Here is a 22,410-nt window from a genome sequence, read left to right as displayed (position 1 = left end):
AGGAGTTTGAGACCAGCCTGGGTAACATAGTGAGACCCACATCTCAAGAAGAGAGAGGGAGAGAGAGAGAGAGAGAGAGAGAGAAGAAAAGACCTGTGGAGCTTTTAGAAGATATAATTGCTTTGGGCTCCAGTCCAGAGAGACCTGCTGAGTTATAGTCTCTGAAGTTAGGGCCCAGTAAGATGCATTTTCAAAAGCTTCCTAAATGATTCTTTAGAATAGTATCTCTGAGCATCACCTATATTAACTTCAGGGCCTGGCATATAGTGTATGCTTAGTGGATATTTAAAGAAAGAACAAGGGAGGAAACTTATGTTCAGAGCACAACCTAAAATAATTCCTGTGTGAAACCATAGTACAAGTGGGGAAATCACCGATTACCTCTTTTATGTAAATGAAGTCATAGCATTTAATTCCACCACCACCTCCCCTTTGGATATATATAATCAGGGAAATAAGAGAGCCTGGGTTATTTTTTTCAAAGGTAGAGGAAAGGTTTGGAGAGGTAGGTGCAAGAATAAAAGAAACATGTAAGGATTAGGCATAGGACATGTCAGATAGATGTCTGATTTTGGTTCCTCTGGCTGCTTGGTGTTATATTTGACCCAGTGATTTGATTACAAAATTTTAGACTTCTATATATTTGGATGCCATAAATACCACTACTTTATAGACCTGCTTCCATAACCTGTGCATTTCATAAATGGCTTGTGATATGGAAAATGGGGAGATTGACATATTGCTCTGGCAAAAATACATATATTTTATTGTAACTGTATGCAACTAAAGAATGAGACCACAAAGAGCCCTAATTTCCTGAAGTTCCCTGGCTTGTGTTTCCTCTGTTTAAGGTTTTTAAAAATGTATAAATTAGAACTATGTCTTCTGCTTTACTCATAACCCTCTTTTATATAGCATGGTGCTATTGTTGTATGTTTATGTGTGTGTTAGAGAAATGATCAAGCTCTTTTACTTTCTGTATTTTCTATTTATTCTTTTCATTTTATTTTCTAGGTATTTAAGAGATTATGGCATCTGAAACCCACAATGTTAAAAAACGGAACTTTTGTGATAATACTGAGGATCAGTCCACTGATCTTCCTAGAAAAAGGATCTCTAATTTCACTAATAAGAACATGAAGGAGGTAAGTCCATGGTTTCTAGGTAACAGGTAAAACATTTTAAACTGTCAGGTATACTATAGATAGTTCTGGTTAAATTGTTTACACAGTGGGAGGATAATAATTCTGCTTAATCTCCCAGAATTATGTAGAATTAATAAAGTATGACCACTATATTCCTAAAGCTGTAAAAACTTTTTAGCCAGTATACTGTTTTGATGTGATATAATTTGAATATTTTAGTTTATGAGGAATCACAGAGGTGCTTTTGGGTCATCTTTGTGAGGCTCATTAGCACTGATATAATTTCTCTTAAACTATATTAAAATTCAACGCATTTATTAAACACCATAGAAGTACAGTATAATATGTGACTAGCGGTGTGGAAAATAGGGAGATGAATATGTTGCTTTGCCAAAAATACCTATGTACGATGTTGTTGTACCTAATGATTGAAGCTACAGCATTAGTACAGAGAAAACTATAATCCAAAAAACGTACTTGTTGAATTTTAAATTTGTTTATACCAATCACAAATTTCACATAACTCTAACTTAAATATGCTGCAATGATCTACTTTCATTTTTCAGGTTAAGAAATCTCCAAAACAGTTGGCTGCTTATAGAAATAGGTAAGAGCTTCTTTAAAGTTTGTGGGGAAGTGCAAATATTGAAAACGAAGTAAGGATGAAAAGAAGAAGAAAAATAAGTATTCTTTTTTATTAAAATAATGATTAACTTATCATCAAACAGCTCCTTTGTGCCAGGCTCTGTGCTAATAAACACATCAATATTATCTCTGTTCCTTACAGCAGTCCTGCTTGATAGGTATTATGACCCCTAATAGTTGATGAGAAAACTAAAGATCAGAAAAGTTAAGTGATCTGCTCAGAATCATACAGCCAGAAAGTGGTAAAGATGGGATTCATTATCAGATCTGCCAAACTCTAAAGGCATGTTCTACAAAACCACTGGTTCTTACAGTGTGATCTGAGGGCTTGGGAAGTCCCTGCAGACCTTTCAGGGAATTTGTGAGGTCAGAACTATTTTCATAACAATACTAAGACGTTATTCACCATCTTCATTTTCACTGTCTTGCAAGTGTACAATACAGTTTTCTAGAGGCTATATGATATTTGATATCACAATAGACTGGATGGAGAATGAGAATACAACTGTCTTCTGTTAAACCAGAGTGTTTTGGAAAATACAGGTTTTTTGATAAAATATTCTATGTTAATATGTAATAAGTCATTACTTTTTAAATGAATTAAGTATTTTTAAATTTTCTCAGTTTTAACTTCTGATACAGTAAACAATAGATATTACCCACATAAATAATTCTTTGAGACATTAATAATTTTTAAGACAGCAGACCAGGTGCAGTGGCTCATACTTGTAATCCCAGCACTTCGGAAGTGCAAGGCTGGAGGATCATTTGAAACCAGGAGTTCGAGACCAGCCTGGGCAACATACTGAGGCCCTATCTCTACAAAAAATAAAAAAAATTAGCCGGGCATGGTAGCACATGCCTGTAGTTCCAGGTATTTGGGAAGCTGAGGCAGGGGAATTGCGTGAGCCCAGGAGTTAGAGGCTGAAGTAAGCTATGATTGTGCCACAGCACTCCAGCCTGGGTTTGACAGTGAGACCCTGCCTCTAAAAAAAAAAATTTAAGAAGGCAAAGCATCCTGACAACAAAACATTTGAGAACCACTTTACTTAACCATGAGATTTGTTCTATTGTGTTCTGTCTTACTCAGACAAAATTAAATAACTTCAGTTTAATTAAAATAACTTTAAAATATTTAAACTTATACAGTCTGTCACTTTGTTAGAAAAAGATTAGGTGTCTAGAAGTTACTAAAATTTTCTTATTCCCACAATGGCCTTTAATATTTTATTTTAAAACCGTGTACTTACTATGTCTCTTTATTTTTATTTGGTATAAAGTGTCATCCTTTTCATTGTCTTCCAGATAATTTGTTATTTCCTTTTTATTTTCCTCATCAAACTAGGAGTTAAGTTTTTGTTTTAATTATTCTGTTTACCTCTAATTTTAGTGGACTAGGATCACAAAATGTGGCCTATTAATTCTCTGTTTAAAAACTTTAGAGATTTTCATATGGTTCTTTTTCATTTAAGAAAATAAATTCTTTTTACAGAACAGTTGGACAAGCTGTGAAAAGCCCAGATAAACTGCGTAAGGTGATCTATCACAGAAAGAAAGTTCATCATCCCTTTCCAAATCCTTGTTACAGAAAAAAACAGTCCCCTCGAAGTGGGGGCTGTGACATGGCAAATAAAGAAAATGAACTGGCTTGTGCAGGCCACTTGCCTGAAAAATTACGCCATGATAGTCGAACATATTTGATTAACTCCAGTGATTCTAGTTCTTCACAAACAGAAAGCCCATCATCAAAATATAGTGGGTTTTTTTCTGAGGTAAGTTATTTCTCTATGTCATTTCTAGCTTAACTTTCTTCTTGTTATACTATTGGGTTTTCTTTTCTTTGCCATATTCTAATTTACCATTGAATACAGACTTATTTAAGTGCTATTAGGTCACTAAATATGAAATAGTAACTCCCTGAAACAATTTTCTAGATTAACCACAACTGTATCAGTAATTTATTCCATTTCCCTAAATTGGTAGTATCTAAGATGGAATGAAATACTTAACAGGCTGCTATAAATATCCAGAATGATAAATTAATTGGCTAGTACAGATTTAAAGGAAGGGAAAAGGAGGCTGGGCATGGTGACTCATGCCTGTAATCCTAGCACTTTGGGAGACTGAGGCAGGAGGTTCGCTTGCCACCAGGAGTTCTAGACCAGCCTGGGCAATAGCAAGACCCTGTCCTTACAAAAAAATTTTTAAAAATTAGCTATGCGTGGTGGCGCATGCCTGTGTTCCCAGCTATCCTGGAGGCTGAGGCAGGAGGATTGCTTGATCATGCTATTGTACTCTAGCCTGGGTGACAGAGCGAGGCCCTATCTCTCTCTCTCTCTCTCTTTCTTTTTGTCTCTCTCTATCTGATACACACACACACACCCACACCTACCCACTCACCCACCACCAAAAATAAAGGAGAAATCTTGCCTATAAAGCAGACCAGTTATCCAAGCATATTTTTTGCTAGACTCTCAAAATTGCCTAGTGGAAGATTTGTTTAGGCAAACCTGCTATGGCTTACTGCTCTTCTGACTCAAGCATAATTGGTTGTTTTAACAGGCTCAAGGGAATTTTGAAGAGTGATAGAAATATTCCAAAACTGGATTGTGATGATGGTTGCACACCTATATAAATTTAAAAACTATTGGCCAGGTGCGGTGGCTCATGCCTATAATCCTAGCACTCTGGGAGGCCGAGGCAGGAGGATCGCTCAAGGTCAGGAGTCCGAGACCAGCCTGAGCAAGAGTGAGACCCCCGTCACTACTGAAAAATAGAAAGAAATTATCTGGACAACTAAAAATATATAGAAAAAATTAGCCAGGCATGGTGGCGCATGCCTGTAGTCCCAGCTATTCAGGAGGCTGAGGCAGAAGGATTGCTTAAGCCCAAGAGTTTGAGGTTGCTGTGAGCGAGGCTGATGCCACGGCACTCTGGCCCAGGCAACAGAGTGAGACTCTGTCTCAAAAAAAAAAAAAAAAAAATTTAAAAACTGTTGAATTATGCACTTTAATGCATGAGTTTTAAGGCATGTAAATTGTAGCTCAATAAAGTAGTTTTTATAAAAATGGTCATTTGAAGGAATGGTTTGATAAAATTATTAGTACACATGAGTTTATAATAATAAAACATGTTTATCATATAAGTTGTAGAAAATAAACCTGAAGGAACATATTTTCCATAATCTCAACATGAATTATTAATGAAAAGCATTTTCTGTAGCAGAAAAAAAAATCTTTTTAAACTAAATGGTAATAAATGTGTATAGGTACATGAAAATGAGCATATTTAGGATAATTACAAGTAAATACGATGAAAGAAAGTTAGAAAGTGTTAAAATTAAGCGTAATGAAATGATACAAAAAATAGATTCCTTTTGTCAGCAAAAATATTTCTACTTATAAAAATAAGATCCTAGAGTAATAGAAAGTTAGCATTGCTAGGAGAAATGAAGGGAGTGAGTGGTATCTGTGAAAAAAGGAACAAGGAGAATTTTATTTATTTAGTAGTGTATTATCATGGGCCCTGGAAAATAGGATGGTGACTGAACTGTAGTGTTAAAGAGAATCGATTGTCATGCTAATTCTCTCACAAATATTGAGGGCTCCCTACTGTTAATATTGCTGTTTCCTAATGTAGAATGTCTTCTGCAGGCTCTGAGGAGAAATAGATTGGTGGGTGAAAAACAGACACTGCCCTTTCTTTCATGTGGTTATTGAAGTAATGAGCCAACATTAGTCAAATCGTCATAGAAACTATATACTCTGGAGGAAAAGAACATGTGACTACATAACCTAGAAATCTGACCTAGATTGGATCCTAGGTTGGTTCTTCACTTGAACTGAGGGAATAAACTTCTGAATGCAAGTGCTTTAAAAAAAAAAAAAAAAAAAGTTTCAATTGTGCATTTGAATCGCTGCCACTGTGAGATGTTTTTCTCAAGACCCTCCTTTTACTTTGCTTTCTCATTTTCACTACTTTCCACAAGCCTTCCTTAACCTCAAATTGAACTGATAGGTGTATTGATTGCTCTGTTGTTTCAAACCTGTTTTCCTAATTGACCGGTACCTATTCTAAAAACCTAAATCTAAAAATGATACCATATTATCTTATCTAAGTTCAAATATACGTAACCTTTGATCTAGCTGTTCCCATTGTAAAATTAATCTTAACAAAAGTATTTTTTAAAAAATGAAGTTGATCTGTTTTGACATTGAAAAATGTTCGTATAGGTGAAAAGGCAAGGTTTTAAACAATATAGATAATTTAATTTTTAATTTTTCAGAGTGTTTATTTGTGTACCTGATTTGTCTAGAAAATGGTTTGGAAAGCTACATACCAGTCTGTTGACTGTGATTACCTCTGGAGAGTGATATTGGATGTTTTTATGGGCAGGTAGAGAGTATTCGTTTTTTCTCTTATGTAGTTCTGTGTTATTTTACAACAGGGGAATAATACTTTATTATATAAAAATAGACAAATTTAAGTGATACTATAACATCACAGAACTGTGTTTATAGTTCCCTTCTTATGCCATTTAGTTGGTAATGACTAACCTCTATGTTTACCTTTTCCTTTTATCCACATTGTAAATTAAGTCCTAGGTTTGTGGGTCAGCTAAAAATAATTTATTTTACAGATTATTGGGATTGAAAAGAAAAATAGTAGCAAGCCAGAAAAACTAAATTGGTAAAAATTAAACAGGTCCTAAATTTGTTCAGATCATTTGTTTAATATGTTCAACTATGATATTCCTTTTTGTGGGCCAGTAAAGGAGTCATAATTGAAATAATTGCGTAATTGAAAACTACATAATTGAAAAGAATGATTTATGAAAAAAATAGTTTCATATCCTGTTTCAGTGTGCTTTTTAACAAATTAGATTATTGCCTTTCAGGTTTCTCAGGACCATGAAACAATGGCTCAAGTTTTGTTCAGTAGGAATTTGAGATTGAATGTAGCTTTAACTTTCTGGAGAAAGAGAAGTATAAGTGAACTTGTAGCTTATTTGGTGAGGTAAGTGTAACCTTTTATGTTCTTTGTTCAATAAAAGTAATTTTCAGTGTGATATTAGAAGTGCCTCTTCTTTTTTATGTTATTACTGGCTAAAATTTTAAACTTCTTGTATTTAGCTTCAATAGAGACAATATGGTTTAAATTACATCCATCACTAGTCTAAGAGTAACCAAAATACAGAAAACCATCTATTTTATCAGATTGAGTAAAGCTGTTATCTTTTCTGACTAAGATTCTTATCTGTAAAACTAAGAGATACTGATACAGGAAAACTAACCATTTAAAAATCCCCTTTGAGGCCCGGGCGCGGTGGCTCACGCCTGTAATCCTAGCACTCTGGGAGGCCGAGGTGGGCGGATCGTTTGAGCTCAGGAGTTCGAGACCAGCCTGAGCAAGAGCGAGACCCCATCTCTACTAAAAATAGAAAGAAATTATATGGACAGCTAAAAAATATATATATATAGAAAAAATTAGCCGGGCATGGTGGTGCATGCCTGTAGTCCCAGCTACTCGGGAGGCTGAGACAGGAGGATCCCTTGAGCTCAGGAGTTTGAGGTTGCTGTGAGCTAGGCTGACGCCACGGCACTCACTCTAGCCTGGGCAACAGAGTGAGACTCTGTCTCAAAAAAAAAAAAAAAAAATCCCCTTTGAGTGGGAATTTTAAGTATAACCTTCCTCATTGTATTCAAGTCTATCAAATGTTACCTTAGTTGAGGCCTTCCTTAACCACCTTATTTAAAAATACTTATTTCCTCATTCCCTATCTCCCGTTGCTGTTTTAATTTTCTCCATACCACTTATCATCAGTCTACTCTATATATTTTACTTGTTAATTTGTTTATTGTCTGTCTCTGCTCCATCGACACACCTACACTCACACGCTGGAATGCAGGTCCTATCTCTTTGTTCACTGCTGTATCCCCAGCACTTGACTCATCATAGACACTGAAATTATTTGTTAGATTAATGAATTTCTCAAAAGCAGTGTGAAGATAATAAATATGAAAGTAAATATGAAATAATCAGTTCTCTGAGCAATGCTATTCTTTTTGAACTCACAGGATAGAAGATCTTGGAGTTGTGGTAGATTGCCTTCCTGTGCTCACTAATAGGTAAAAACAATATTTTTCAGAAAAAGAAGTCAGTTTAAAGAAGGTCAAATTATGGCCCGTTCATATTTTTATAACTTAGTATTTTCTTTATATTAGTTTACAGGAAGAAAAACAATATATCTCACTTGGCTGCTGTGTAGACTTGTTGCCTCTAGTAAAGTCACTACTTAAAAGCAAATTTGAAGAGTAAGTGCTAATCTGAATCTTGATTCATTTTTCTTTTTCAGCATCCTTGATTTTGTGCTTTGTGAGTACATAAGGATATACTGGGCTCCATGAGACATACATGGTTTCATATTTTAAAGAGCTTTTCTTACAGAAATTAGGAAAAGAATATGAAGTGACTAAAAAACAGTTACAAAAGCATCTGTAAACGAGTTACATGAAATAGATCATGAAAGTAGTGAAATAAATTTTTAAAAGGGGAAAGATCAATATTTATATGTATTTGGGGGGAGAGAGAGATCATCTTTTGTAAAGATTTCTTAGATGAAAACACTTGCATTTTGTAACAAAATGTCATTTCAGATATGTAATAGTTGGTTTAAACTGGCTTCAAGCAGTCATAAAAAGGTGGTGGTCAGAACTATCATCCAAAACAGAAATTATAAATGATGGGTGAGTATACCTTTAAAGATAAACTCATACTGGAATTTTTCTCAGAAAAGCAGCTTGATTTAATTAGGTAATAATTTTATTCCATGATCATCAGTATGTAATATTTATTCTCTTCATTTTCAGAGATATTAACTTGAGATATTGTTCATTTGTGAAAAGCACACATGGAAGTTAAATTCCAGAGCCAACTAACCCTCTGTATCTCTTCTTCTGGCAGAATTGTTCACTTCATTTTAGGAGGAAAAAGCACGACAGTGGTCTAACCCTTATATCCATTATATGAGTAATGGAGGGGAAAAGAGATGCCCTTAGTGGAATAAGGAATAGAAGCATCCTCCAGGGTCTTTGGCTACCTGTACATTAACTGGAGTGTCCAATGTTGATGATTATAATTCTAAAAACTGTAATAACCATAATTTGAGTGTTGCCTTGATGGGAAAATGTGTGAGTTTTCTACCAGAGTAGCCAGATGATCATGTTGCCACATGTAGAACTCTCCCAACAATCTCATGAAAGTTCATAACTTTCTTCCTAGGCTCTCAAAATTTTCCACTTCATACCCAAATGCTTCAAATACCTAGTTGTTTTCTTACCTGCTTTGACAACTAGGTAACCTTTCATTTTCATGATTGACATGTATTATTTTAAACAGTTGCTTGACTTTAGCATAGTTTTCTCCTGATATACACTTGAAAATTTCAAAACTGTTTCATTAAATATATTTACTACCAAAGTCCATATCCTACTATATTTGCTTTCTCATTTTTCTTTTTTCTCCTAGAAATATTCAGATTTTAAAACAACAATTAAGTGGATTATGGGAACAGGAAAACCATCTTACTTTGGTTCCAGGATATACTGGTAATATAGCTAAGGTAATCTATATTTAAGCTTAAAAATCAGACATTGAAAATTAGAAAAAAATATATTAGTATTATACATTTATAAATGAATTTTTTGGTACTGTTCTAATGAAGTCTAAAGTCAATTTCATATGTGCAAATGCTTAAGGACCTCTGGGTATGGCTGTGACCTGGGCAGAAAGCACAGGTATCAGCCATTGAACTGCTGTGCAAGGGTATTTAATGAGGGTTTAAGTCAGAGAAAAATATTTAGACAAAAGTTAAGAATCTAGTAAGGTCAGCATCAGAAAACAAGAAAATGAGGAACTCAGGAAACAAGAAATGAGAAACACAATCAACTGGTTCTGGAGTATTAATTTTTACTTTGCTTTTGCTAATGTCATGCTTTTTGAGAACATAAACTGTTTAAATCACAGAATAAATTTGACATTGGTCTTTATTGATTTACTTGTATCTTAAAGGAAAAGGTATATTGCTAGTTTGGATTTTAGTATTTACATTCCTGAAGACATTGGTAGCTTAAATATAATGGCAGGAAAAAAATTGTTAAGAAATATTTTCACCCTATTACTGAGCATACTGCTATCATAAATGGGCATTAGCTAGGAATATGAAAGCCTTCTTTGATTTAAAAAAATATATTCTAAATAAGAGGATTTATGTCATGGACTTCCTTGTAAAGTTCTTCTTGGATTCCTTTAAAAAAAGAAGCAAAATGATATATCAATTGTGTTACCATTGTGTGATTTTACTCCATGGAATTCTTAATGATAAAAATCTTAAAAACAGGCCGGGCGTGGTGGCTCATGCCTGTAATCCTAGCACTCTGGGAGGCCGAGGTGGGCGGATCGTTTGAGCTCAGGAGTTCGAGACCAGCCTCAGCAAGAGTGAGACCCCATCTCTACTAAAAATAGAAAGAAATTATATGGACAGCTAAAAATATATATAGAAAAAATTAGCCGGGCATGGTAGTGCATGCCTGTAGTCCCAGCTACTCGGAAGGCTGAGACAGGAGGATCCCTTGAGCTCAGGAGTTTGAGGTTGCTGTGAGCTAGGCTGACGCCACGGCACTCACTCTAGCCTGGGCAACAGAGTGAGACTCTGTCTCAAAAAAAAAAAAAAAAAAATCTTAAAAACAGAAATGAATTTCATGGAAGTTTTTTGTTGTTTAGGTTTTTGGAGCATACATTACATGTCACCTTGTTCTAGAGGGGTCTTGTATTCTGGATAGTAGAACTGAAAAATGATTATTTCTTTAGCAATTTGCTTTCAATTATAATTTTTTACAAAGGGAGAACCTTTATTGTGAAAATGACCTTAAAGTACTGTTTGTTATTGAGAACAATATTGAGTGATTAAAGGTTCAGTGTGAAGTTTCGTAAGCTATGATAAAACCTCTTTTACAATATTGAACCCTCAATTAATTTGTAATTTTTTGAGGGAAGAAATTAGAGAGGCTATCATCAAGCTGACCTTGAGTTTATATAGCACCGATAGAATTGCTGTGAATGTTGGCTATGAAAGCAGAGTTGTTTGAGCACAGGAACCAAAATATTCACTCAGTACTTAGCAAACATTTATTGATCACATGCTATGTGCTCTAGGCCCTGTGCTGAACAAATGGAGATTAAAAAAGCAACAACTGAGTAAGACACATCTTTTACCCTCAAAAGGTCACAAAGGGAAAGTAAGGCAAATCAAGCAACAAAAAGGGAAAAGAAAATGGGTTGTGCATGTGTGTATTTACTGTACTGACAAAAATTGTTTTTGTTTTATCCTTTAAGGATGTAGATGCGTATTTATTACAGTTGCATTGAGAGATTTCATCTACTAAAGACCACTTGGTTGTTCAAAACATCCCTGGACTATGATTTACAAAAAAAGGTCTCCTCCAAGAACTGTGAACTATGGAAGAAATCAAAACCATTTTTCCTTTTAAAAAGCCACGTATTGAAACCACTAATAAAACCCTAACAATCTACTTCACATTGAAGTGGAAAAATATCCGAAAGGAGCAGCTTCAACTTCAATGAGGTGAAAGTGCACTATGAAGATTGTTCACCTTTGCTGCATTTGGGATTTATATGGTTATTCGGTAACATTGTTTAAGAGCTACTGGGTCTTAATGCAATCCTGCACAAGAATATAATTTATACTATTTGAAAAAATAAGACAGGACTTACTACTAGAACGGCAAAGACCAATCATTATTCACTTTTTTTAAGATTATGTTTTATAAAAAAGCACATAAATATGTGCAGCTATTTTCTTATGTTGGAAAGACTGAAAGTTAAAAACACCATAGCAGAAATCAATATTAAAAATTTTTGTCCACACTGAGATACTGTGTATGCAAAATGCCTTAATTATTAAGCCAATGTGTTACGATACCAATATCTGTTTAAAAAATTAAAACCAACCATGCTTCTGGCATGATAAAATCATGGAATTAAATCAGGGGTTTACATTCATGTAGAATGTTGTTGAAACATATTCCACACCATTTTTAAAACTTGAGAATATTTTTAGTATCTCAGATTTTTTTTCCAGAATCATCATGTCACATGGATGTGTTATCCCTATCTAAAGAAAAAGGTGAATATGTATGAATGTTTAACTGGATATGTCCATGGACTTGGCTAATTTATATTCACTTTTTATTGTATATAGATTTCTAATATTTTTCATTTCTGTATCATTTAAACTTTTCGTTTGAGTAAATTCACTAAATATTTCTATTTTTTGCTTTTTTAATTCTGATTTTATATGAATTCTAATTCTTTTTCACTACATATGTTTTAAAGAGTTACATACAATGCTTTAGACTTGTTTACAGTTAATGTGACCTTGTATTTTAAATTCCAACACTTTACATCACTACCTCTTCTAATGGTTAGTATGACATGCCAGCAGACTGTATGAGGTTTTTCTTAAAATACCATTTTTAGTATCAATGAACCCAATTCTGAAATGTCTTAACAGCTCTAAATCTTACTTCTTTTGAAAGTGATTGGGGTTTAATACCACTACTGGTGGTTCATACATCATCTTATCTTTGATATGCCTGACAAGCATCTGAGCAAAGATTTTTAGTGATTGAATTTCTCTGCAGTATTCCTTCAAGCACTGGAATGTAAATCTTTAGCATGTACCCTTTTAGTGACTACTGATAAGAATCTCAAAGCATATTTCTTGCTTTAAAAATGTTCCTTTCACTGAGTTCTATTTTTATATAGCTATATTTCATATAGCTATGTATTCCTCACAGTGAACATGAATTGTAGTAACTGGTTATTTTCTTAAATCTTTAGATTAGAATAATGTCAGATTACTGCATTTCTGTGATTTGAGAGGTGAGTTATTTAAGAAGTCATCTTTCAGAACATGGGAATTTGAATCGTACACCTATGTCATCTCTGAAACCTTAAGATGAAGAAATATAACCCTTCTTTGTTCCTATTTCTTTATCTAACAGTTTAAACTGGTTAACTTGGTTGGAGTATGGTGCTAATGAAGCTAAGGACAGAAGTTTGATCTTTTCATAGGTTCATTAACTTTACACACAAAATGATATTATGGCTACAGATTGTACTTCCCCTCAGGTATCAGTCTCACAAATTCAGCTTTTGGTCATAAGGAAGATGGTGTGTATAGCTTAGCATAAACCCTTTACCTCAAATGGAATGGTTACTCAAATAATTGGTATATGTGGTCCTGTATACTTTAAATCTAATATTTAAAATAATATATCAAAATAAGATATCTAAAATACTGTATAATTTTTAGTTTGACCAGTATCAAATAATACTGGGTCAGATATTTTCTGTATTTTTCTCTGGGTCAGATTATTGACTTAAACTATATCAAAAATTAAACTTCAATAAATCAAACTTCATTAGAAATTAAGTATAAAAAGTATTATCCTGGTAACACTGACTTCTTATGCCTAAATTTAGGTTTGTTGAAGGTGAGTAGATAACACTCCACTTTATATACTCAGAGCTGTAAGGCAGCAGAGTTTTTAGCTTATAAAGATTATTCAGTAGCACACACTCCTAATTTCTGTTCTTTGGCTTTTGCAGTTTACCTTAGTACCTACCTCTCTCAGTTATTGAGTTGTGATGAGTATTAGATGATTTTAAGGTTCTTGGATAAGAGATGTTAGATAAATAAATATCATCAAACACTGTTGCTAGTAAGCTCTTCTCATGCTACAGCATTTTAATTTGAACACTGTTGTTTCCCAGAAAGAGTTAAAGAAAGTGTTTGCAAAGTATTTTGGCTGTTGTATTGACCTAGATTAAAACAATCTCTGTCTGTCATTGTTCATTTGTTGCTGTGCTGCTAAGCAGTATACAGAATTAAGGGACTATACCCAAAGTCTCCATGCCCTTGTAGCTCTTCTGCCTTCTTAGGTTTTCTGTACTTGACTTTGCTAACTTTGCAAGTTTAGGGGAAGGTAGTTTATTGAGGCAATAGAGGGTTTTAATCAAATAATTTGCCTCTACTAGGGATAAAGTGAATTAATTATGTAAAGAGTGATCATGATCGGAATAAGGGGTTAAAAGTTAGGAAGCAAGTATTATCAGGGTTATTAAAATTAATCTTCTGACAGTAATTTCAAAGATAGTTGGCACCAATTATTTACATGAATCCTGAGATGTGAGAATTAGATATAACTATCTATATCCATTTTGGGAAATCATAAATACCAGTACTCAACTCTAAGGGCTACTGAGAAATTAAATCCTGATGCCTCTAAATATACTTGGTACATGTCATATCCTAACCTTAAACAAGGTAGTGTGGATTCAAAGCTAGATTTCTGGCTTTTGAATCAGTAGTTTTCTCAAACATAGAACATTTCTATATTTTGCCAAGTTGTTGATATACTTAACAACAAATGGATAACTAATTGGAGTGATGATTATTAGTTATTGATTGCTAATAGAGATCATATTTAAATACTTAGTTACTTAAGTTAATCAAGAAGCCTGAAAAAGCAAGATTTAAGTTAATATTTCATTAGTCATTCCCAGTTATCTTTATTCTTATTTAAGAATAAGATGGTAATATCAGTTGCCTTTGTTTATTTAAAGAAAAAAATTAAATTAGAATTATAAGCAGCTGACTCAACTGGAGTGGTCCATTTGGATACACTAATTCTTATCTTTCAATCCAGACTTTTATTTTCTGGATTACCTTAGATGGAAATAGTATTGCTGGGCATATGTTGGTAGGTATTTACTCCTATATTATTCTTTGTCCCTTGATTTCTAATTCTTTTAGCTATGAAAATTGTCATAAAACTTTGTGGTACACTATACCTCCTCCTTTTTTATTCTGTAATAGAATAGGAGTATAGAATAAAAAGTTCATCCCTGAACACTTTATGCTTCTAATTTGTAATACAGCTTGATTGATTCAGTGGTAGCACCAACTATAATAATAAAGTAAATACTGCCTATCATAAACCCAGTATACTGAGTACATTTTCCAATGCTGTATTTGAAATAATATGTTTAAAATACTATCATCATTATAATTTTCTCTGGGTCAAATTATTGACTTAAAAGTATCTTCTAAAATCAAACTTCAATAAAAATTAAGTACAACTACAAATACAACATAGTATACACCACAGTATTTTCTCTTACAGGCTATAGTTAGTCATAAAACACAAAAAAAAATCATTGATGTCTTCCAGTAATTGAATGAAAGGGCAGTCCACAGCTACCAATGTATTTTTCACAGCAAAGCTTGTTATATATTATTGCTTTATATGCAGAATTATTACTCTCTAAACTAAGTTGTTTTCAGATGGGAGATGCCAGGAATCCAGATAAGGATTAAGCTCCTAAATACACTGGAACTAGTGTTATTCTTAAGCTTTACAGTATTCTTTATATTCATTCAGATTTAAACCAGGATTTTTTTTTTTTTTTTTTTTAATGTCCTGGACCTGGACAGGACTGTTGTAACACTGGATTTACGCCAAAGCTTGGGAGAGTTAATCCAAAGTATTTTCTAGGGTAAGAGAGTTGTCATAAGAATACTGGGAGACACTGAATTGCCAGAATTACTTGCTTCCAGAATTACTCTATTGCATTTATCAACCAAACCTACAAAATGAAGCCTGGATTGGAATTAGACCTCACCTTCCAGGAGTCAGGAATAGAGTTTTAGCATTCATTTACTATTCTACTTCCACTGTTATTTTAAAACAATGAAAAAATTCATTGGCCCTTTGTTTAAAATTATTTAAACAGGTAAATGAGGACCTACCTTACCTTTCTTTTGCCCTGCAGTACACTTGCCAGTTCCTCTGTACAACTGTACCTTGCCTCAACAACAGCAGGAGACATAAAAATTGATGATACCTTTCTTATAGGCAAGTGGTAAAGCTTACAAGGGGTTTGAAAGAGGCTTGCCCTTTCCCCTTAGCAATCCAAATACCTTTTCCCCTACTTAGAATAGGTGGTAAGAAATCAGTAAAGGGGAGAAACCAACTTACTATTTTTTTTTTTTTTTTTTTGAGACAGAGTCTCACTCTGTTGCCCAGGCTAGAGTGCTGTGGCATCAGCCTAGCTCACAGCAACCTCAAATTCCTGGGCTCAAGCATTCCTCCTGCCTCAGCCTCCAGAGTAGCTGAGACTACAGGCATGCGTCACCATGCCCGTCTAATTTTTTCTATATATTTATAGTTGTCCAGATAATTTCTTTCTATTTTTTTTAGTAGAGACAGGGTCTGGCTCTTGCTCAGGCTGGTCTCGAACTCCTGAGTCAAACAATCTGCCCGCCTCGGCCTCCCAGGGATTACAGGGATGAGCCACCGCGCCCGCCCCCAACTTACTTTTTAGTTCTTTCCTCAATGATTCTTAGGAGAGGGTATTCCCAGTTAAAAATCTCAAGTCATATCAGTGTAATTTATTTCAAGTGAAAAGATTTTACCCCAAAACTTTGTATAGTTTGTCAGCATATTTGTGTTTCCTTGAATGCTTTCCATTCTAGACTCAGTTTCTGTGGCATACTTCTCCTGGCTTTGTGGCCACCTCTCTTGCCTCTTTTCTTTTGAAGGATCCTCTGCCTGTCTGTTAGGCATTGGTGTTCTACAAGTTTCTGTTTTAAGGGCCCTCCTCTTCTCACTCTGCCATTTCCTTGAGAAACGTCATTTATTTCTATGGCTTCCTTTACTATCTACATTAATTGTTCTCACTTTGAGGGTAGAAGGGAAGCCATTTTGTGGTTGACCAAATAGAATGATTTTTTTAAAAGGCAAACATTGAATTGTATGTTCATCATTCTCAAATACATTTTTTTTTTTTTTTTTTTTTTGAGACAGAGTGTCGCTTTGTTGCCCTGGCTAGAGTGAGTGCCGTGGCGTCAGCCTAGCTCACAGCAACCTCAAACTCCTGGGTTTAAGCGATCCTACTGCCTCAGCCTCCCGAGTAGCTGGGACTACAGGCATGCGCCACTATGCCCGGCTAATTTTTTCTATATATATATTTTAGTTGGCCAGATAATTTCTTTCTATTTTTAGTAGAGATGGGGTCTCGCTCTTGCTCAGGCTGGTCTCGAACTCCTGACCTTGAGCGATCCACCCGCCTCGGCCTCCCAGAGTGCTAGGATTACAGGCGTGAGCCACCGCGCCCGGCCTCAAATACATATCTACCTTACTCTTAGCTCTGAAATTGTATATTCAGTTGTCTGCTGGAAGTACCCATTAGGATATCTTTTTGATATCCTAAATTCAATATATCCAGAATTGACCTCATTCTACACCTCTACTCTCCTTTATCCACTTTACTCCCACTGCCTATAATGAGCAAAATATTTATAAAAAGTACTACAAAGCCCTCCTGAGTCCTGCTTTTCCATTCTCACTGAATAGCCCTTATATCAGCAATTGTCAAGCTGCAAGCCTCTGAATCATTTTTGAATCATCTCTGAGTCACTCATCAAATCCTGTTGATGTAACCCCCCACAGTTCTCTTATCTTTCTACCTCTCTCCACTTCTCCTGCCCTTAATCCAGGGAGTTGCCTCCATTATTCCAGCAGCCTCCTTACTGGTCTCTCTGACATTAGTCCTGCATCCCTCCAACCCATCTTCCATACATGCTACTCCAGAGTAATTTATAAAGCACTAATCCTGCCATGTCACTCCTTAAGGCCTCATAGGAGAAAGTCTAAAAAGTATGGTTTATAATCTTGATACCACCCCACCAACCAAAATGAATTTGGCTCAATTTCTGAGAAAGATTATATATCCTTTGCAAATTCTCTGTTTTCCTGAACACTCTTCTCCCCCAAATTCACCCAGTTATCACTTTCTTAACCTTCGGTTCTCAATTTAACACAATTCCTCTGGAAAGCCCTCTCTGTAGCCTCTTTGGCTGTTAGAGGTCTCTGCCATATACTCTCTTCAGCCCTGTTCTTTTCTTATCACTACTGATCAGTGTTTTGTAACTGCTTATTATCTGTCTTCCCAACTAGACTGGTAGCTCTATGAGACCAGAAACCATGTCCTCTAGCACAAAGCTTGGCAAGTGTTCGGCATTTAATCCTTATTGAATAAGGCAAGGGTGTGGTGTCTTTGCGCATACATCGTATGAGAAAATAATTTAGTAATCCAGACGTATTTGTGATAGCATGGCAGCTAAAAATGAGTGATTCTAGAATAAGAATTTCCAGTTTTCATCTTCTTTGTTTTAGGAAATTGGTTTATAAATGTTTATAATTGGTTTATAAATGCTACAACAAAATAAAACTTTAGCTACCATGTGTTTAATCCTTAAAGGTTGTTTGTTTTTCTATCATATGGTTTCTACATTCCACATAAGATCTGTGCAAGTGAGGGCCATATATAAAGTACAAAATTAAGATATTTTCATGTAGTTTTTGAAATATATAAATTTTCTTAGAATTAAGGGTATCCCTTGAGTGTTTTCTCTTCTGCTTTTATCTAAAAATGATTGATAATCGTAGGATATAGTGTTCTTTTTTCCTTATAAGTGCCTTTTTAAAATTACAAAAGTAGTACAAACTTATTTCTGGAAATAGACTAACAAAAAAAAATTAAACACCGATAATGTCATCTACCCAGAGGGAACCACTGTGTCTGTCCTTCCAGATTTTCTTCTAAGTGTTTGTATATTTTTAATCCAAATGGATGTATATTCTACATGCTGATACTTGGTATATTGTTTCCTGCTTTCCATACACTGGGAAAGCTTGAAGGTAACTGAAAAACTTTTTTTCCTATTAAAGCTATACATTCTGAGCAATTTTTTGGGGAGAAATTGGAAGAGGCTCCCCAAAAATTGAGCATTACTTTTGAAACATTGTTAATATAGGATTCTGTTTTCTTTGACCATTTCTAATCATTATCTATTTTTTTAAATGTCAGCAAGAAGACATAAGGAAAAACAATATAATGTCTGTATTTTGAAAACAAACATGTAGATTTGTTTAAATGATTCTAAGTATTTAAGAACAAAATTGCAACTTATGCTATGGTATGGTTAGCCATCAAATATAATTTTTTAGTAGCTCAATTCCTATGTATAAAATTGGCGTAACATTAAGCAATACTATGAATATAGAGTCAATGGAGAACCACCAAGAGTTGATTTTTAAGATTCAACCCTGTCCAAAAAAATCAATTCCTGATAACCTGATTCTCTCTTAAAACACTTTCTACAAAGAATTTATTTAATTGAGGCACTTCTAATAATTTTCTCTCCTGCCTAAATATTGTTCTTTAGATTCTATGTTCTTAATTAAAAACTAATAATTGCATTCTGTGCTTTAGGAAAGTCACTTAATGCTAGAAATAGAGAAAAAAATTAATGGTGAATAATAAGACCTGAGGTAGGTATAAGCTAGTCATTTTAAATAAATATACCCACATACAGTCTCATATATATTAAAAAATTGGGGGGGAGGGGAAAAATCTGAATATTGTGCCTAAATAGTTGCAATAATCAACCATAAAGATTATTATCAATGTATCTTTATGTGGAATAAAAAGAGAAGGACTAATGGGTGCACTAATGCCTTAAGTGATCATTCTCCTATAGCATATTAATGTTTTTACACTAACTGGGTGGAATTCTTTAGCCTTTGTCACCTGTAAGATCACACTTTACATTGACAGGCTTTTACAAAGAAGCATTTAAATGTTTGTTTAAAAGAAGTAGTAGGCTGGGCCGATGGCTCACGCCTGTAATCCTAGCACTCTGGGAGGCTGAGGCGGGCGGATTGTTTGAGAGAGAGTATGTTCGAGACCAGCCTGAGCAAGAGCCAGACCCGTCTCTACTAAAAATGGAAAGAAATTATATGGACAGCTAAAAATATAAAGGAAAATTAGCTGGGCATTGTGGCACATGCCTGTGGTACCAGCTACCAGGGAGGCTGAAGCAGGAGGATTGTTTGAGCCCAGGAGTTTGAGGTTGCTGTGAGCTAGGCTGACGCCACGGCACTCTAGCCTGGGCAACAGAGTGAGACTCTGTCTCAAAAAAAAAAAAAAAAAAAAAAAAGAACCAGCAGGGGCCGCATCCTGGGGGGAGGGGAGGCGGGGGGCGGGGGTGTAGAGCAGCAGCGCCGCTGACATGGCGGCGCCCGGGAGTGCGGTGTTTAGTGAGAAACCGAGCCACAAAAAGTACCGGGCCGCCCTGAAGAAGGAGAAACGAAAGAAACGTCGGCAGGAACTCGCTCGATTGAGAGACTCAGTACTCTCACAGGAGGAGGAGGAGGAGGAGGACGCTTTCGCTGAAGAACAACAACCGGAAGAAGAGAAATTGTTGGAGAGAAAGAGGCAAAAGTTGCATGAGGAGTGGTTGCTGAGGGAGCAGAGGGCACAAGAAGAATTCAGAATAAAGAAGGAAAAGGAAGAGGCGGCTAAGAAACGGCAGGAAGAGCAAGAGAGAAAGTTAAAGGAAGAATGGGAGGAACAGCAGAGAAAAGAGAGAGAAGAGGAGGAGCAGAAACTACAGGAAAAGAAAGAAAGAGAGGAAGCTGTGCAGAAGATGGTGGATCAGGCTGAAAAGGAGTTGGAAAATGGTGCTACATGGCAAAACCCAGAACCACCCATGGATTTAAAAATAATGGAGAAGGATCGAGCTCATTGTCCGTTCTACAGTAAAACAGGAGCTTGCAGATTTGGAGATAGGTGTTCACGTAAACACAATTTCCCAGCATCGAGTCCCACGCTTCTTATTAAAAGCATGTTTACAACATTTGGAATGGAGCAGTGCAGGAGAGACGACTATGACCCTGACGCCAGCCTGGAGTACAGCGAAGAGGAAACCTACCAGCAGTTCCTGGATTTCTATGCTGATGTGCTCCCCGAGTTTAAGAATGTGGGGAAAGTGATTCAGTTCAAGGTCAGCTGCAACTTGGAGCCTCACCTGAGGGGTAACGTGTATGTTCAGTACCAGTCGGAAGAAGAATGCCAAGCAGCCCTTTCTCTGTTTAACGGGCGTTGGTATGCAGGACGGCAGCTTCAGTGCGAATTCTGCCCAGTGACCCGGTGGAAAATGGCAATTTGTGGTTTATTTGAGATACAGCAGTGTCCAAGAGGAAAGCACTGCAACTTTCTTCATGTGTTCAGAAATCCCAATAATGAATTTTGGGAAGCTAATAGAGACAAGTACCTGTCTCCAAATCAGACTAGCTCCTCGTTTGGTAAGAACTTGGAGAGGAGAGAGAGGATGGGCCACCATGACGAACACTATGGCAGGCTGAGGAGGAGGAGAAGCCCCAGTCTAGACCACCCCTCCAAGAGAAATGGGAAATCTGAGAGGAAAAGGAGAAGTAGTTACAGGGGGAAGAAATCTCACAAACACATGTCAAAGAGTTGTGAGAGGCGCAGTTCACGAAGTAGAGGAAGAAAAAGGGGCCGGGGCCGGAGCTCATCTAGGTCCAGGAGTCGTGGCAGGAGGAGGTCAGACAGTAGAGACAGAACTACTCAGAGTCCCAAATCCAGATAAACCTGTTTTGTTCTTAAAACAAACAAACAAACAAACTAGCAGGAGGGAGGAGGGAGCAAGGGCAATATAGTAACCTAAACTTTTGTACCCCAATAGTATGCTGAAATAAAAAATAAATAAAAGAATTAGCAATAAAATGTTATTCTCTATATTATTCATGAAATTATTGGTGATTTTAGCCTGATACAGTTTGTTTTTTGGTTTATACTTAATAAGCCAATTAACAACAAAACAGATCCACAGAAAATTGTTAGTACCCTTTTAATACTTTTTCAAAATTGAAATATTTTCTGATTTTTTCCCTTGGTTTTGTCATTTATGAGTTTTTTAAAGTAAAGATAAAATTAGTTTTTTAAAGATAATTACAAGTATAGCATTTGAAACAAACTTAACATGTTAGGCTTTTAAGAATGTCTGATAATTCTGATTCAAGGCCATGTTATTGTTGGCTTAGTAGCCTTAGTCTAACAATTGAATCAGTCATTTCTGCTTTGGCAGGCTCCATGTAATTAATGAGTATAGTGACTTCATTCTACAAATCTTCAATATGTGAAATAACAAAAGTTTACTTCAGAAGTTTCTGATGACTTTTAAATGGTATTTATAAACCATACATTGATAAAATTATTTATGAAGACTACAGTTATTTGCTATAAATTTCATCAGTCATTTAAACATTTATGTAAGTTTGGAATTAATAAAAGCTATAGTGATTATAATATTCACATGTGCTTGGTGTAATCTTCAAGAGAGTAGCTAATGTTTTAGATTAGTATTACACTGTATATCTTAAGATTTGTTTAGACAAATAACATACTTTTGTAATTTGTTTTTTGTTTGTTTTTTTGAGACAGGATGTCACTTTGTCACCCTGGCTAGAGTGCAGTGGCACAATCATAATTTACTTCATCCTCAAACTTCTGGGCTTAAGCAGTCCTCTGTGCTGGGATTACAGATGTGAGCAACCACGCCCAGCTCGCTTTTGTAATTTGAACTAAATGAAAATAACATGACTTTCTT

At 35.5% G+C, this 22,410-nt stretch overlaps 1 protein-coding gene and 1 pseudogene across 1 annotated transcript in view; both read left to right on the top strand.

Annotated features, from left to right (window-relative positions):
- The window catches only part of KATNBL1 (katanin regulatory subunit B1 like 1), a 39,849-nt gene extending 26,991 nt beyond the window's left edge, over positions 1–12,858 (top strand). The window contains exons 2-10 of the mRNA XM_069462151.1: positions 1,015–1,145; positions 1,712–1,752; positions 3,283–3,562; positions 6,688–6,806; positions 7,868–7,918; positions 8,015–8,104; positions 8,447–8,536; positions 9,318–9,411; positions 11,184–12,858. Of these exons, the coding sequence (XP_069318252.1) occupies positions 1,029–1,145; positions 1,712–1,752; positions 3,283–3,562; positions 6,688–6,806; positions 7,868–7,918; positions 8,015–8,104; positions 8,447–8,536; positions 9,318–9,411; positions 11,184–11,216 (915 nt within the window). The 5' untranslated portion in view covers positions 1,015–1,028 and the 3' untranslated portion in view covers positions 11,217–12,858. The remainder of the gene's footprint in view (positions 1–1,014; positions 1,146–1,711; positions 1,753–3,282; positions 3,563–6,687; positions 6,807–7,867; positions 7,919–8,014; positions 8,105–8,446; positions 8,537–9,317; positions 9,412–11,183) is intronic.
- Positions 12,859–20,010: 7,152 nt separating this feature from the next.
- On the top strand, positions 20,011–21,390 carry LOC138377304 (U2 small nuclear ribonucleoprotein auxiliary factor 35 kDa subunit-related protein 2 pseudogene; annotated as a pseudogene).
- Positions 21,391–22,410: the final 1,020 nt, after the last annotated feature.

Source organism: Eulemur rufifrons, chromosome 2 (assembly GCF_041146395.1).
Source record: "Eulemur rufifrons isolate Redbay chromosome 2, OSU_ERuf_1, whole genome shotgun sequence".
Taxonomy (NCBI): domain Eukaryota; kingdom Metazoa; phylum Chordata; class Mammalia; order Primates; family Lemuridae; genus Eulemur; species Eulemur rufifrons.
This window is presented reverse-complemented; position numbering and strand designations above follow the sequence as displayed.